This window comes from Cricetulus griseus, chromosome 2 (assembly GCF_003668045.3).
Source record: "Cricetulus griseus strain 17A/GY chromosome 2, alternate assembly CriGri-PICRH-1.0, whole genome shotgun sequence".
Classification (NCBI taxonomy): domain Eukaryota; kingdom Metazoa; phylum Chordata; class Mammalia; order Rodentia; family Cricetidae; genus Cricetulus; species Cricetulus griseus.
In genome coordinates, this window is record NC_048595.1 from 373,513,463 (window position 1) to 373,531,574 (window position 18,112).

At 46.8% G+C, this 18,112-nt stretch overlaps 1 protein-coding gene across 3 annotated transcripts in view; it reads right to left on the reverse strand.

The window, feature by feature from the left end:
• LOC113834516 (plectin) overlaps positions 1 to 18,112 on the reverse strand; it is a 67,113-nt gene that overhangs the window by 48,345 nt on the left and 656 nt on the right. For 2 of the 3 annotated variants that reach the window (XM_035440687.1, XM_027404150.2), the window contains exon 2: positions 17,203 to 17,406. In XM_035440687.1, the coding sequence (XP_035296578.1) occupies positions 17,203 to 17,401 (199 nt within the window). In that variant the 5' untranslated portion in view covers positions 17,402 to 17,406. Of the gene's footprint in view, positions 1 to 15,439; positions 15,593 to 17,202; positions 17,407 to 18,112 lie in introns of those variants that run through there. The other variant, XM_027404154.2, reaches the window with a different exon arrangement.

Here is an 18,112-nt window from a genome sequence, read left to right on the forward strand (position 1 = left end):
TTTAATCCCAGCACTTAGGAAGCAGAGGCAGGTGGGTCTTGAGGGCAGCCTGGTCTACATAGCTAGTTCCAGGTCAGCAAGGGCTGCATAATGAGACACTGTCTCAACAAAAGAACAACAACAAAAATGTGGAAATGGTTTTAAAACTAGGTAACAGACAGAAATTGGAGAATTTTGTGGCATATGAGAGAAAAAACCCTAGGACTGCCTTAGTGGCTGCTGTTAGAAACATGGAAGAAAGAAAGGGCTCAGTGTCACATGGTATGGCCCCATCCCAGCTTGGCCTTTGAAGGCCAAGACAGGATGATTGCTTGAGCCAAGGAGTTTCAAGCTAACCTGGGCAATATAGTGAGACCAACATTTAAGGGAAAGAGGAGAAGGAGAGATAAAAAGAATCCTAAAGATGTTGCTGGTGAAATCATGTTAGCTGGAAGAGTGCTTGACTAGCATGCCCAAAACCCAGGGTTTGATCCCCAGCATCTCATAAACTAGGCACAGTGGCAATGTGACACATGACTGCAGTCCAGCTCTGGGGAATTGCAGGCAGGAGGATCAAAAGCACAAAGTCATCTCTGACTATATGGTGAGTTGAAATTAAGTCTGGGATACAGCAGACCCCTCCTCAAAAAAAGAAAGGAAGGAAGGAAAGAAGGAAGGAAGGAAAGAAGAAAAAGAAAAGTGTGGAGGTTTGAATGAGAATGCTCCTATAGGCTCACATGATTCAATGCTTGGGCCCCAGTTAGTGGAACTGTTTGGGAAGGATTAAGGGTGTGGCCTTATTGGAGGAGGTGTGTCACTGAGGGTGAGATTTCTGAAGGCCACAATAGGCCCAATCTCTTTTTCTCTTCCTGCAGGTCAGGATGTAAGTAAGCTCTTAGCTACTGATCCACTGGCATGCCTGTCTGCTACCATGCTCCATGTCATGATGGTCATGGACTCTAACTCTCTGAAACTGTAAGCAGTTCCTTGGTTGTGGTGTCTATTCACATCAATAGAACAGTAACTAAGACAGAAAAGGGATGGAGGGAGGGAGGGAGGGAGGGAGGGAGGGAGGGAGGGAGGGAGGGAGGGAGGGAGGGAGGGAGTCTTTAATCCCAGCACTCTAAAAGCTGAGGCAGATAGATCATGAGTTAGGGCCATGCTGATCTATATAGTGAGTTCCAGGCCTGCCAGGGATACATAGAAAGATCCTGTCAAGAAGAAGAAAGAGGCAGGTAGATCTTTGAGTTTGAGGCTACCCTGTTCTATAGAGCTAGTTCCAGGACAGCCAGGGCTGCACAGAGAAAATCTGTCTCGAAAGATTTTCTTGAAAGAAGGTGGGGGGCAGAGAGGAAGAAGAAGAAGAAATAAAAGAGAAAAACATTCTCAGATACAGAAGTGAGGTTATCCTTGTCAGCCAAAGTTGACCAGGTTGTGTTCTACTGACGGTGCAGAAGTTGTAAGCTAACAAACATGGATTTTCAGCTGAAACAATTTCCAAGCAGCTACAGCCCAGCTTCTTCTTGTGGCTCATCTTAAAAGTCAGGAAGAAAGAGAAATTGAGGAAAGAACTGTTAAACAAAAAGGAAGCAGCATTGGTGATTCGGGAAATTCACAGGTTACACAGTTAAAAAAAAAAAAAAAAAAAAAAAAAAGATGCCGACACTGGGATCGCCCCTGTCTGGACAGGGTGCTCTGGGAAGAGAAGCCACGTATGTGACTAGATAGCCTTTGGCCTATGTGTGACTCATGAGTCCATTCCATTACTTCTGCAGAGTCAGGAGGAGAGAGATTATCCAGAAAAGCCCTGTGGCAGGCACTCGTGGTTAGTGGTCTGGCTCTCTGTGACACAGAGGAAACACAGATTTATAAAAATGCTGTGCCATAGCAACCTTGCCAGCCTGGACTAAAGGGACAGAGACAGAAGGAAACAGAAGTGATGCTGCAAGCAGGAACAGGGTGGTAAACCCAGTTAGAGTAAGCATGCCTCCTCTCAGAAAAAGGCAGCAGCTGGGTGGTGGTGGTGGTAGTGGTGGTGGCAGTGCACACCTTTAATTCCAGCACTTGTGAGGCAGGCACAGGTGAATCTCTGAGTTTGAGGCCAGCCTGGTCTACAGGGTGAGGTCCAGGACAGCCTGGGCTACACGGGGACAGCCAAACCCTGTTTGGGGGAAGGGGGTGAGGGAGAAAAGGAAGAAAGGCAGGCAGGCAGCAAAACACCCTCCTTTTTCTTCCTGGGTCAGGATCTCCTTTGCCTTGGGGAAACAATAAATGACCCTGTCAATAGCCAACTGCCCATATTTGAGGACCCTGCCACAGCTAACCCTGGGCCCGAGCTCCACACAGAGGTCAGGAATGAAGAGTCCTAAAGGTCTGTATCCCAACCACACTGGGAGCGCTGTCATTTTCCACCAGCTTGCACTGCCCAACAGCTCCCACACAACCCTTAGCACCTGGGATGTGACTGTACCCTAACAAATCTGGCGGGGGGGGGGTGAGAGGGGCAGAGGGCCTGTAGTTCTTCAAACTGGATGTGATGGCACAGGCTATTAATTCAAGCACTAGGGAGGCAAAGACAGGGAGGCCAGCCTAGTCTACATAAGAGAATTCCAGGCTAGCCAAGGGGACTATCTTGTATCAAAACACACACACACACACACACACACACACCTGTGCCAGGTAGCCCTCTCCTCCTAGTCTAGTGTTTGGCATACCCCCAGTCCCTATACTTAGGGAACAGGTCTGTCCTAAATCAAGCCCATGACAGTATTTCTCAGCATCTTGGCTCTCTATATACATCCCTATCTCAGAGTCAGCTGTATACACCGAGTGCCAACCTACCCTTCGACTTTCCCTAACACGGACATGCTACCTCCACCCAGTTGCTCTCTATCTCTACTGCCACCTCAACGCCTCTCAGGAGAACTAAAGAGTCATTCCTGAAGTTAGGATGCAGTGGGGTCCAGCTCAGAGTTCACCTGCCCAGCCCAGCAAGTGGGGTGGGGCTTGGCTCAGAGATGCAGAGATGCAGCAAGCCATAGACCCTGCTCCCAGGAATCTGAGTTTGATGGGAGAAAAGACATTTAAAATACTCCTTGTTGCCCGTGAACACACATCCAGACCCTGAAGCCTCCTATATATTTCAGCACCCCACCCCCAAAATTCCAAACCAATTAAAGGTAGAAAATAAACAGATGTATGCTTATAGTCGTGGCAGACTAGAAAATAAACAGATGTATGCGGTTTTAATTTTGTTTTATTTTATTCCTATGTGTGTGTGTGTGTGTGTGTGTGTGTGTGTGTGTGTGTGTGTGTGTGTGTACATGTGTGTAGGTGCCAGAAGACCACACTGGGTTTTGCTGGAGCTAAAGGTTATTATTCTGAGCCTCCAGACTTGGGGGATGCACACCAAACTTGGCTCCTCTAGAAAATCAGCAAGGGCTCTGAACCACTGAGCCATGTCTTCAGCCACGGTTTTAGTTTTTAATAAAAGAAAGCCATTCAAACCACAGCATAAAATCCAAAGGTCATAGAATGAAAACTGGCAAATTTGCAAGATGGCTCTGACCAGCAACTGTGGTGCACACAGTTTCAGCTGAGGCAGATTAACTGAGCACAAGAGCTTGAGACCAACTTGGGAAACAGGAAGGCCCCGTCTCAAGTAATAATAATAATAACTATTATTACTAATTTTTTTTCAAAACAGGGTTTCTCTATGTAGCCCTAGCTGTCCTGGAACTTGCTCTGTAGACCAGGCTGACCTCAAACTCAGTGATCCACCTTCCTCTGATTCCCAAGTGCCCCGATTAAAGGCTTGCACAACCACTCCAGGCTCCAATAGTAATTTTTTATTATTAAATTAAATAGTTAAAACTAACTTGCCCAAAGTTGCTATCAACAGACTCAAATAATTGGGAGGAAGAGGCAGGCAGATCTCTGGGTTTGAGGCCAGTCTGGTCTACAGAGTGAGTTCCAGGACAGACAGAACTACACAGAAAAGAAACCCTGCTTCCAAAAAACAACAACAAAAAAGCAAAAAAATAAGACAGACTGATGATGTTAGATTCAGCAATTGGAATACAAAGATTCAAAAATGTTGTTTCATAGTCTGGGTGGTGATCACAAGGTGACCCTGAAATTGAGACTGTACGTGTAGAATTTGTACATTTTTCTACAGAAAGGCTATACTTCAATAAAACTTTCACTTGCTTACAAGATAACCAGAAAATACAAAATTTACATAATGCATAAAGATAAAAATATTTAAAGAGCACTCACAAATGAAAAAAGTTTTTAATAATGGAATGCTAGCTCAGTCCATAAAATGGTTGCCACACAGGCATGAGAACTGAGGCAGAATCCTAGCAACCATGTTAAATGCCAGGTGTGGGGCTGGAGAGATGGCTCAGCTGTTAAGAGCACTTACTATTCTTCCAGAGAACCTGAGTTCAATTCCCAGCACCAACATGAAGGTTCACAATTGTATCTTTAGTTCCTGGGGATCTGACTCTCTTCTTACCTCTGCAGGCATACACATGGTGCAAAGGCGTGTGTAGGCAAATTCTCATACACATAAAGAAAAAAGAAGCCAGTTGTAGAAGTAATGTCTATAATCATTTACCGGGGAAGCAGGGATAAGAGATCAATGGAGCTCCCTGACCTGTCAACCTCTCCTACTTGCTCCAGGTTGGTGAGAGACCCTGTCTCCAAACAACAATAAAGGACAGCAACCAGCAATGACAACAAGGAAGTTGTTCTACATACATGCATACATATGTGATGGGGGGAGGTCCTTCTGTGTATGTTTATCTTATTGGTTGTTGAAAGCACTGCTCAGCCAATGGGGCAGAAAGACAGGTGGGACTAGAAGTCGAGGAGGATTCTGGGAAATGTAGTAAAGAGAATTCTTGTGATCCAGGCAGGAAGTGACATAGCAGGCAGACTCAGAATATAAGCAGGGACAAGAAAGAAGTCATTCTCTTCCTCTTCCTCCTGCTCTCTTCTCTGTAGCCGCCATGTGAGCCCGACAAGAGAGGACACACACCACCAGCGTCCTCCATCCGATAAGTCTTTATAAATATAGATTAATAATTATGGTTGATACTTAAGACAGAGCTAGCAATTGAGAAATCCTAGTCATTGGCCAGCGGCTTTGGTTTTTTTTGTTTGTTTGTTTGTTTGTTTTTTGATTTTTCGAGACAGGGTTTCTCTGTGTAACTTTGGAGCCTATTCTGGCACTCACGCTGGAGACCAGGCTGGCCTCGAACTCACAGAGATCCGCCTGCCTCTGCCTCCCGAGTGCTGGGATTAAAGGCGTGCGCCACCAACGCCTGGCTTGGCCAGCGGCTTTGTACCTATTATAAGTCTCTGTGTGTTATTTTGGGAGTTGCGGAGGAATCCGGCAGTTGGTGTAAAGACTTATCATTACAAAATGGCGCCCCACATGGTTTTACAGACTTCCACATAAAAACTTTACAAAAGCTTAAAAAGGGATTTTAGAAGCAAAAGAACAGAGACAAGCACAACTTCTTGGTAGCAGCATTTTCTCAGGTGGTCTCTGTTTTGCTAGAGACAAGCAGAGACTCGAGTGGCTCCTTTAAGAGAGGCTTCCTGATTCAGCATAAGCAGCAAAAGCTGCAAGGCTCTTTAGAGGCCTTGCTAACAATTCAATGGTGTGTATGAGCAGCTGGCAGAGCAGTAACCATATCTCCAAGCCAGCAGCATGCTGCTTGATTGCAGCATAGACAAAGGCAGTGAGCAAAGCTCTCACTGCTGGCAGTAAATGTTTGCCTGCCATCTTGGAAAGCACACCACTGCTTTAATTTTAGCAGCGTTGTTTAGCAGGTAAAAGACTGCGTGGCCAGAAAAAGGTAAAGATTTACAATAAAGACAGATTCAAATGAAGAAAAACCTCTAGCTGGGCATTGGTGGCACATGCCTTTAATCCCAGCACTCAAGAGGCAGAGGCAGGCGGATCTCTGTGAGTTTGAGGCCAGCTTGGTCTCCAGAGTGAGTGCCAGGATAGGCTCCAAAGCTACACAGAGAAACCCTGTCTCGAAAAATAAAAAAAAAAGAAGAAAAACTTCTAAAGGTTTACAGTGTATTTAAAAATATATGTAGGCTTGTGAGAGAAAAGAAACAGGAGAAAGCAATTGAAAGAAAGAAAGAGAAGCCAGTTGTGGTGGTGCACGCTGGTAGGATTTGCTGAAGGAAGCAGAGACAGGCAGATTTCCACAGAGAAATCCTGTCTCAGAAAAAAAAAAGGAAGTAAAAGAAATAGAATAATAAAAAGCCAGGTAAAGATGGAAAACACTCACAGAGTCTGGATACTATATGTTATACTATTGTCTTTAAATTGTTTGATTGACGAGGAAAGAGCTACAGCTGCTACAATACATTTGATTATCAATGCTGCTAAATTAATTCAACTTATATATTTTAAAAATGTTTTGACTTCTAAGTTTGAATATAAGGACAGGTTACTTGGGAAAGGAGTTTTTGCTTGTGTTTCCACAGAAAATGAAAAGCTGTGGATTCTTTCCAGACTAATATGGTTTGATCAAGCAAGACCCCTGAAGCAATGGCCCAATTGATATCCTACATCCAAAACAGCTGAGATGATGCAGTCATAGATGACTACAGCCAGGATTTCTGTGTTTTATCATGATCCCCATGGTATGGACATTGCCCCCAACCAGCAGGAAGCAGTTTGAGATGAAAGATGCTCAAATTCCCAAATATTGTTTATAAATGTTTGTTTTCATTTAAATAGGATTGGTTATAAATGGTAATGATCACAGCCAATCTCTTTTTAAAGGAAAAAGGGGGAATAATATATAGGAATGAATACTTTACATTGGTATGGATTTTCATTTATTGATACAAATTTAAGGTTAATTTTATTATATGTATATTTCTCTTGTTTAGGTATTGTCTTTATACAGATCTTTTAAAATGTAATGTATAATTAAATACAGATTATATATAGTCAGGTATAATAGTCAAAACTTACAGTTAGGTTTTCTAGATATACAGAGAGGTATTTGAAACGAATAGATATTATTCAAACCTTTCAAAGACCTACAGAATATATGACATTTAAATGGTTTATGGTTTTTCATGGCAGTGACACACAACTGATCCTGGCACACCAATTACGTCTGAGGAAGATGGAAATCGAAGAAACTCGTTATGGAGTTTGCCTTCAATATGGCAAGATTAGCCACTTGGGCAAGAAACTGCTCTTGCCTAGACTGTTAGTTGCTGTATAAATTGGACATGCAGGACCCACAAGAAAGTGACTGCTGAACTTACAAAACAAGATGAACAGTCCTGAGGGTTCTTGCCTCATGGAGAAGTCTGCCAAACACACTGTGGGTCTATAGGCTGAAGATGGATGCCCCAACGTTACAGAGGAACTTTGGATGACTGTCCAGGCAGTGAGATGTCTGTTGGATCTACAGTTTATATATTATCCTTCTGTGGTTTTTGATGGAGTTGAAGACAGATAGTTATGGTTATAGTTTTCTTTAGTTATTATAAAAGATAAGTTACATATAAAACCTTAGACTCACAATGATATGATAAATGATAGAATATTTTCTTTAAATCTTGCTAAATGTTAATGGACTAAATATCGTAACTATAGTTCTTATTTAATAACTGTTTTGTTATATATTTTACTATGTTAATGTTAAAAACCCTTCTTTTTATTTAGACAGAAAAGAGGAGAAGGGGCTGGAGAGATGGCTCAGAGGTTAAGAGCGCCGACTGCTCTTCCAGAGGTCCTGAGTTCAATTCCCAGCAACCACATGGTGGCTCACAACCATCTGTTATGAGATCTGGTGCCCTCTTCCGGTGTGCAGATATACAAGGAAGCAGAATGTTGTATACATATTAAAAATAAATAAAATCTTAAAAAAAAAAAAGAAAAGAAAAGAGGAGATGATGGGGGAGGTCCTTCTGTGAATGTTTATCTTATTGGTTGTTGAATAAAGCACTGCTCAGCCAATGGGGCAGAAAGACAGGTGGGACTAGAAGTCAAGGAGGATTCTGGGAAATGTAGTAAAGAGAATTCTTGTGATCCAGGCAGGAAGTGACATAGCAAGCAGACTTAGAATATAAGCAGGGACAAGAAGGAAATCGCTCTCTTCCTTTTCCTCCTCCTCCTCTCTATGGAGTCGCCATGTGAGCCCGGGAAGACAGGACACTTGTGGCCAGCGTCCTCAATAAGATAAAATATATAGATTAATTATGGTTGATATTTAAGACAGAAATAGCAGATAAGAAATCCTAGTTATTGGCCAACAGCATTGTACCTAATATAAGTTTCTGTGTGTTATTTGGGGCACCCACGTGGCAGTGGGGCTCGGGCAAATGTCATAAAGATTTATCATTACACATTTGCGCTCTCTCTCTCTCTCTCTCTCTCTCTCTCTCTCTCTCTCTCTCTCTCTCACACACACACACACACACACACACACAAAGAAAGGCACTTGCCACCAAGCCTAACAACCTAAAACAATCCCCAGAGCCCATACAGTAGAAGTAAGTAAACAACACCTGAAAGTTGTCCCCTGACCTCCATATACACCCTGTACACATGTATGATACCTACCTCTCTCCCCTTTCCTCCCTCTCCCCTTCCCCAGTCACAACACACATACACACAAATATGTAAAAATAATAATTAGTGGGCAGTGGTGGTGAACACCTTTAATCCCAGCACTCAGGAGGCAGAGGTAGGGGGATCTCCATAAGTTCGAGGCCAGTCTGGTCTACAGAGAGAATTCCAGGACAGGCTCCAAAGCTACACAAAGAAACCCTCTCTCGAAAACCCATAGATAGTTAGACATATAGACAGACAGACATGTGAATGGTTACTAATTTTGTGAAATGATGCCGACCTTCATTAATAATTAAATAATACAGAGTAAATCAAATTATAATTTTCTTTTTGTGGGGGTGCTGTTTCATGACAGGGTTTCTCTGTGTAGCCCTGGCTGTCCTGGAACTCATTCTATCAAACTCAGAGATCCTCCTGCCTCTTCCTCCAGAGTGCTAGATAAAAGGCCGGCACCACCACTGCACAGCTCAAATTAAAATTTTCTCAGCAAGACTGTAGAGTTCTCTGTCACATCTGAAGGATCCATCTACACTGAGAGCAATCTAGAAATACAACACTCTCAATTTCTGTGTGTGTGTGTGTGTGTGCGAGTGCGCGTGTGCGTGTGCTTACACACGTAAGTGTGCACATGTGTGCCAGGAGTGTTTGCCAAAGAGAACAATTTTCAGAATTTGTTCTTCGCTTCCCCCATGGGCTCTGCCTGGGGATGGAACTCAGTTGTCAGAGCCCACACAGAAAGTGCTTTTCACTCACTGACCCACCTCACTGGATCTAGAAATGCAACATTCTTTTATTTGTTATGATTTTATAAGCTAGGCATGGTGACACACACCTTTAATACGAACACTTGGGAGGCAGAGGCAGGCGGATTTTTGTGAATTGAGGCCAGCCTGGTCTAAAGAGCAAGTTCTAGGACAGCCAGGGCTATAGAGAGAAGCCCTGTCTTGAAAAACAAAACAAAACCAAAACAGGGTTTACTCCTTTTTTATTTACATGAATGGGTATGCATCTGTGTGCATGTGTGCCACATGAACACAGGTGCCTGTGGAAGCCAGAAGAGGATGTTGGACCCCTGAAGTTGAAATAATAGAAATAAGGCAACCAGAGAGGGTTCTGGGAATAGAACTCAGATCTTCTGGAAAAGGAATAAGTGCTCTTTTTTTTTTTTAAACTCTGTGTCAACTACATAGTTTGATACAGCTGAGATATTTAGTCTCTTATACCTATGTCTTGTGTAGAACATTCTTCCCTCACTATTTTGGACTATGGATTCAGTGCCATTCTATAGAGTATAATATTGCACATGCCTTTGGTCCCAGCACTAGGGAGGCAGAGGCAGGCGGATCTCTGTGAGTTTGAGACCAGCCTGGTCTACAAGAGCTAGTTCCAGGACAGCCTCCAAAGCCACAGAGAAACCCTGTCTCGAAAAACAAAAAAAAAAAAAAAAAGAAAAAAAGAAAAAGAAAACTGTCAATGGGAAAATGGTAGGGTTCTGCTCTTTTAATTTGCAAAATAATTTAATGAGTAAGTGGGAATAAATGCTCTTAACTGCCAAGTTACCTCTCCAGCCCCAATAACCTTTAAAAATAAGTTCAATGTCCATCTGAAAAGATCAAGTAAATAAACAGTGATGCTTCCAAGTAATTCAGCATTTTGTGATCATTTAAAAACATGAGACTGGGTAAAGAATCTTTGCAGTAAACCATGCTGGGTCAACAGGGTATTCACACGCTAACATGGATATCTTCTTCATGTGCAAAATGAACTCAAAACAGATGGCAATAGCTAAGTATAGAGGCTTGTCTGCTAAGAGCTCTGGCTCTTCTTTCAGATAATTCAGGTCCCTTTCCCAGCACCTACAGTGCAGCTCATGACCATTGAGACTCTAGTCCTGGGGAAATCTGATGCCCTCTTCTGGCCTCTACAGGCACTGCACATACATGGTGTACATAAACGCAAGCATTATACTCAGAAACTTAAGGTCTTTTTTTTTTTTTAAATGAGCTAAATATATACGACCAGAAGTGTAGCTCAGTGGTGATCATTTACCTCTCAAGTATGAAACCCTGGGTTCAATCCCAGCACCACAAAAAAAGAAAAACAAACATAAGCACAAATCTTCATAGCTTTGGTTTAAGCAATGGTTTCTTAGATATGACATGTATACAAAAATAAATATATCAGACATAGAACAATGGAAATTTAATATACTCTGTGAGCTGGGAAGATGGTTCAGCAGGTAAAGGCACTTGCCACCAAGCTGAGGACCTGAGTTCAACCCCTGACACCGGGTGGAAGGAAAGAAGTGAACTCCACAAATTGTCCTTCTGCCTCCATGTACTCACCAGGCCACATGCTTGCCCCGCCCAATAAATACGTTAGTGTAAAATTAGAAGTATTTTTTTCAAAACTTCAAGAAATTAGAAAGGCAGATAGCATGCCAAAGGCCCTGTGGTCCATCCCCACTCAACACAAGGATAAAGAGGAAAATGAATAGATGAGGAAGGGAAAGAAAGGAGATAAAAAGGGAGTGAAGAAACTTTACAGTGATATTGGGAAAGGAGAATACTTTCAGCTACTGTGGAAAGCCATCTGGCAGTTCCTCAAATGGTTAAATATAGAATTACCACATGACCCAGCAATTCCACTCCTAGTCATCTACCCAAAAGAAAGATTAAGTCCATACACAAACGTGGATGTAAATGTTAATAGTACAATTAGTCATCATAATTCAAACATTCATTAACTAATAAATATACAAACACACGTTGCTATATCCATAAAATGAAAATTTCTACCATGTTGGCATATGTCTGTAAACTCAACACTCAGGATGCCAAGGCAAGAGTACTGCAAGACAAGTCTGGGCTACACTGCATGATCCTGTCACAAAAACAAAAACAAAAACCCAGGGTGGGAATAAAAGGGGGGTGGAAAAATTACTGGTATATGTAAGAGATGGTAGATTCAAATTGTAGGCATCCATTTAGATGAAATATGAAATATCCAATCCAGAATCCATAAGGGCTAAAAGCAGATCAGTGACAGCAGAGCCTAAGGGATAAAAATGTTCTGGAATTGACTGTGATGGATGTAAAACTCCACCAATACTCTATAAATAAATAAATAAATAAATAAATAAATAAATAAATAAATACATTAAATTGTACACCTTTTTGCTTGTTTGTTTGGTTTTGGGTTTTTTGTTTTTTGTTTTTTGAGACAGGGTTTTTCTGTATAGCCCTGGAACTCATTCTGTAGACCAGGCTGGCCTGGAAGTCGGAGCACTTGCCTCTGCCTCTCAAGTGCTGGGATTAAAGGCGGTCACCACCAGTGCCTGGCAAATTGTATACTTTAAACACGTGTATTATGCCATGTGAAGTACACCCAAACACTAATAAGCATGAGGTCAACAGAATAAGGGCTGACAAGAAAAGCCAGTGGCTTCAGAGGTCATCAACTCCAGAGGCCACCATCGTCTGAGAGGTAGTGAGTACAAGGAAGCTCTGTCGTCCCGCCCCCCCCCCCACACACACACACCACTTTTTACTACTTTTCTTTAAGGTAGTTCCTTTGTGCTAGATTTTTTGAAAGCATATTTTACTTTCCATAATAAAGAGACCACAAGTCTCCAAAGAGCCCCCAAACAACTGCCAGCCTTCACCCTTGCCACCTGAGCTCTACTGCATAGGATTCCTGTACAGTCACCATTCATCCACAAAAACACCCTGCAAATTCGGGGGTGGGGGTGGAGTGTGTGTGCTGGTGCTAGGGACACAGATAACAAAGCTCAGAGTCCAGTGTGGAAAAGGACAGGAACACAGGCGAGGGTATGACCCACAACAGTACCAGGTAGGCCACAGCCTTCAAGGGAGTTTGCGCCCCACCCCCCAGGTCCTGCTGTAGACATAGCTCTCAGCCTTTTCCCAACCCACCTTTTCCCCAGCCCATGTGTAAATCTCCCAGGCATACGCTTCCTACAAATCCCTAACCCCTAGTCCTTACCCACTCACCAATAGTACTCATTCCTGCCTTGCTTATACCTTTTGCCCCGATAACCTAGCAGTCTGGTCATCACTCCCAAGCCCCACCCTGCCAACCGGGCTACCTATTGCTATATGGTTCCCATGATTGACAAAGGTTAGCTTTGAAGGCCTTGCTCTTGTCCTGCACCATAAACTGGGGCCCTAACTTAAGCTTGGGGGGACTTGAGCTTTTCCTTCTTCACCAGACATCCCCATGTCCTAAACCGTCTCATCCCCCTTAAAAACCTTCCCTGCCCTCCTCATGACCACAAGCTCCTACGGCACAGAAGCATGGCACAGCTCTACAAGGGAACGGGGCTCAGGGTGCCTCTCACAGGTGGACCTGTTGGCAGTAAATTCATCAGCTCACAGCACCACATCAAGTGTGGTTCCCTCAGAGCTCTCCAGCCACAAGCTTCAGCAGTGTTCAACTCTTCAAAATGACAGAGGAGGCTCAAACAGACCGGAAGTTTAGAATAGAAAGTTTTCGGGAAAACCATTACCCTGTGGGGCAGACTGGGAATTTCCAACTGAAGAGAAGCCAGGAATGACTCCAGGGAAGAGGCCTGGGAGGTTGTAAATAGGAGTGAAGGTCAGTGGGATGAGCCAAAAGCAGAAGGTAGCATCTCTTTAAAGGCTAGCATTGCCGGCACACTCCTTTAATCCCAGCACTCGGGAGGCAGAGGCAGGCGGATCTCTGTGAGTTTGAGGCCAGCCTGGTCTACAAGAGCTAGTTCCAGGACAGCCTCCAAAGTCACAGGGAAACCCTGTCTAGAAAAAAACCTGAAGGAAAAAAGGGGAGGGGGAGCTAGTGCCCTTCATCAGTTCAGACATGTGAGGTGGGACTTGCAAAAGCAGGCGAGCTTCCCTGCCAGCCTTCCATAGAAAAGGCCAAAGGTGAGTTGGGCCTAGAAGAGAGGCATAGTCATCGTCAAGGCCGTCAATGGCTAATGCTAGGCACCAGGTCCTCTGCCTTACTTGTTGGGGACATGCCCTTGCAATCCAGGAACCCCAGCAGCAGCCCAATGGGACCACCAGGGTCAGGTCTCAATGAGATCACTAGGGTCAGGCCTCAAAAGGAAGGGGGGTAAATCGGGCACCTCTGGATTTAACCCAAAGCTATTCCTTGCTTTGGCCTATAGCCCCAGCCCTCAACGATCTCCTGTATGGAATCAAGAGTCCAGGAGACTCTGGTGCCTTGGCATGCCTCAGAGGTATTCTTGGTCCTCCATCACTGCTCTAGGAGCCCCCAGCACCTGCTATCCTACTTAGCAACTCAGCTACTTTGGTGAGATACACATGCATAGGCAGCTGCACTGTCACATGACGACGTTTCTACTTCAGGCAGTACTCCTGCACCCACTGCCCTCTCCCCAGCCTCCAAGGCCAAGCCCGAAGACAGATGAGGGCCAATACTGCCCAGTGTGCCCAACATGGACCTCTGTTTCCAGTGGAACTAGGCTAGGGACGGACACAGAGCTGGGCCCCAGGAACCTCCAGGGTCAGTACACTCGATGCGCAGGAAACTCCTACCCCGGGAAGAAGAGGCTAGGATGGCTTTAGCAGGATGCTTACACTAGCTCAGCTCCAGCACTGGACCCTATAGCCCAGCACCCAACCAGATGAACGTGCTACTCCAGAGTCAACACTAGTTTACACAGTCTGCCCTGGGGGTTGCCAGGAGGGCTGTAGCCTGGATAGATGGTATTTCCTTGTCATGCATCCTTCTGGGTAGACCCTCTAGGGCGGAACATCAGGCCAGCCCTCCCAGTGATTCTCTAGGGGTACAGTGGTCAGGCTCAAGAGTCTCCTGTGCTAGAAGCATCACCACCTGACCCACATGGAGCCAACTGGCCAGCCACAGAACCAGCAGATGCCCACACAGCACACCCACTGTGCCCCCAGCACTGTGAAACCTACCCTGCCTGGGTGAGTAGCACCACAGGCTCCAGGCAAAGCAGCGGCAGGACTTCTCTCCCTGAGCTGCCCTTGGGGGCAGAGCCAGCAAAACCAGCCATGTGGAGCTGGAACCTGCTTTGTTGGGCTCTGCCTGGGCCCTCCACGTGAACCTTCCCAGGGGCACATACCCAGACCTCAAAGTCTTTGAAAGACCCCAACTCAGAGCCAAACATGTGGGCCTTGAGTGGCTGACAGCCTCAGGGCAGGTCCAAGGATGAAAGAGGGCATGGAACCAGGTAAAGATTGCCAAAGCCACCGGCTGAGCTGGTAGGACACTGTGAGGTTCCTCTAGACAAGAAGAAGGGACTATTTCCAGAGGACAAAGTCAGGGTGCGATGGAGTTCCAGGCCAAGGGAGGGTGTGGCCCAGTCCTGGCCACTTTGGGGAGGTGAGGAGAGGCAGCAGCTATGCCATTCACTGCCAGGCAATAGCAGCCACCCCCACCCCACATAGGCAGTTGCCTCAGGAGAGGGGCAGGGGATGGTTTAGCCTTGACCCACGTGTCTGTTGGGCAAAGACACCGGACACTGGTTTAGACTGTCGGACCCTGACAAGCCCTACTTGGTACACACAACACACCCGCCCCCACCAGGGCCCACCCCACCCACCCGTGCCTCGAGATGTCCTATTAAGGTCATAGACGCGGGGGCTCGGTGGAGAGCATCCATCTCTTCCCTGGGCCCCAAAGGCTACAGGGGGCGAACGAGGCTGGTGAAACTTGCGGCGACTGACTGGACTCTGTTGGGACAACGGTCGGGACAGCAGCTGGGGACACGGCCGGCTGTCAGGCTGGCTAACCTGGAGGGGCTCGCGCGCTCGGAGAGCGGAACAGGGGCCAGAGGCTCCGTACCTTTGTACTTCTCCCGCACCTCCTCGTAGGCCTGGATGAAGTCCTGTTCGTCGGGTGGCTGGCCAGATGTCAGCAGATCGGCCATGCCGGCGGGAGCAGAACGCAACGGGCCCGCTGCGCAAGGCCAGCCCTGGCAGCCGCTCTGCCCCCGCCGCCTCCGCGCGCGCGGCTTAAAGAGGCCTCCCCCGCCCCGCCCCGCCCCGCACCCAGGATGCCCCACGGGCGGGGCGGGGCCGGGACGGCCAGTCGGGGACCGCCCGGTAGCAGTGTCCGCTGCCCGGCGCCCCTTCGCGGGAATCCGAGCCTTGATCTCGCACAGATCCAGTTGCAAACACTTCCCTGCCCACTCGGGAACCAGATGCGGCAGACTGACAGTCTAGTCCTCCTCACCCAGAACTCAGCCCTAGGTGGTGGCCATTTCCCTAGACCCTCTGGGACTTCTCCTTAGCCCCGGGCAACTTCACCTGGGCCATCTGGTTGAGAGGCCCTTCCTGCCTGGCTCCCTCCCTCCTTTCGCTATTATTTACAAGTCTCCTCCGTAGTAACAGCGGAATATAAAAAGCCCCTAGAGCACAGGAAAACATCGCATATAAGAGAAACGGAGTACACAATTTACAAAAGAAAATACTTTAGTAATTAAGTGGGGGGGGGCTTCTATCCATCCGTCTGACACAGACCTGTCTCCCAACATTGACACACCTTCCTTTTCCCACGGACACTGCACTGTTCCTGGGAACTTTAAACACAACACGCACCATGAGCAGAAAGAGCTTCCAGAAATCAGTCCTTAGAAAATTACCAGAGAACAGAAAGACGATAGCCGGTGGGGACATGAAGGGCAGTGAAATCACCCAACCAGCAAAAGGGGGCTACTGAGGTGCCCCATCTCTACCCACACCCCCGTCTCTAAAAATCTGAAGTGTGCAGGGTATTCATGAATCCAAGTAAGAAAATAACCCCTTTTATGAAACTTTTATGGCATGGTGTGTGTGTGTGTGTGTGTGTGTGTGTGTGTGTGTGTGTGTGTGTGTGGATCATGAATAGTCTTTCATGCAGAGTGGGGAGCTGCTGCTTTGCTCTCACCATTAAAGTTCCTGGATGTTGTACCACTTCTGTGCTCCACACCTGGCCATTCCACTCTCACCCCTCCTACCTCCTGCAAGGTCCCATCCTGCCTTTCAAATACCTCATCATTTCCCAGAGGTCTCTGCTGGTGGGGCCAGTGCTCCCTTTCCCAGGACATCCCGCCCAATGGCCTCCAGCGCTAGGTGACCCATATCCCAAAAGAACAGGCTGGCTTCCAGATAACTACCCTCCAACTGCCTGCAGCCTCCCAGAGTGCCATTGGTCTTTCCCATCCTCGGACTGGCAGCTCTGGAAAGGCACAGCTGGACCCTGGCTCTCACAGATCAAGCATTTTCTACTTTTAGGTGGCAATGTGTCCCCAACCCTCCGACAGCAGCCAAAACTAGAAGAAGTTTGACCTCATGAGTCCAAGAAATTATTCCTATTGGAGATGGGCCTCTGGACCCTTTTCCCTGAGACCACTGATGCGCAGCTGCAGCAGGAAGCCAGCCCCCGGACTTCCATCCTTCTGCAGCTCCCAAGGTAGAGCCAGCAGGTGGAGCTGTGCTGCCTGTCCGCACAGCACCAGGACAGGATAAGCCTTCCCTCAGCTGCCAGTCCAGCATCTGCATGCAGTACATATAAGGTGTTCAACACCTATGCTAAGGAGGCTGGCAGACCAGACCCTTGCCCATTACCTGCAATGCGGATGACTGCTCGCTCTGCAGGATCCAAGACGCTTCCATTGCCTACAGAACCACCTCCACTTCGCCGGCTTCTCTGTGTTTTCCCAAGGTTCCAAGGCAGTGTGTCCCCCGGGCTGGGTGAGCCACTGCTTCCATTGGAACTCCCTTCAGTCACTGCCACTGGCCGTACCTCCGAGTCCTCCCCTGACATGGCCTCTTGGGGGGAGAGTAAGAGGGATTCAGTCTCGCCTGGGGCGGGGGGAGTTGATACCTTACACTGACCTACCACCTCCTTAACCTAAACATTGATACCAAACTCCTCCTAGGCTCTCTCTTGCCCACACACTGACCCTCTGGTGCTCAGCTCAGACTGGAAACCTCTCTCCCCCATTCCCATCTATCCTCACCTCCTCCAGCGCACACACACTGACCATCATTCCTGTCTCTTAGTTACCCAAACGCTGACTACTTCCCTCACCCCCATTCCCAACACAGGACACTGACTCTACCCTCCACCTGTCAAAGCAGAGAGGAAGAGGGCGCTACCTCCAAGTACACATTGATAGGGCCCTGTCACTGGGACAACTAGATCCCTTGCGTTTCAATCTTGGGTTCCCTCTCCCTTGATCCTCCAATGGGCTGGCAAGGAGGCCATCAACAAACACTGCCTGTGTGCCCCTGTTGTCCCACTCTTTAGAAAAGGACCCCCAACCCCAGGCCCTGGTCACTGCATTCTATCACCTGCCTCAGTCTTTAGGAATCCCCATCACTTTACCCCACCTCCAGTCCGCACAGTCCCACCTCTATCTCTGTGATCTCTGCAGCAACCGCCTATAAATAGCTGGAGCCGCAGCGGCGTGGGTTGCGGGAACTCGGATGCCGCAAGGCCCGGGGGAGCCCAGCAGCCGCTCTAGCAACCCAC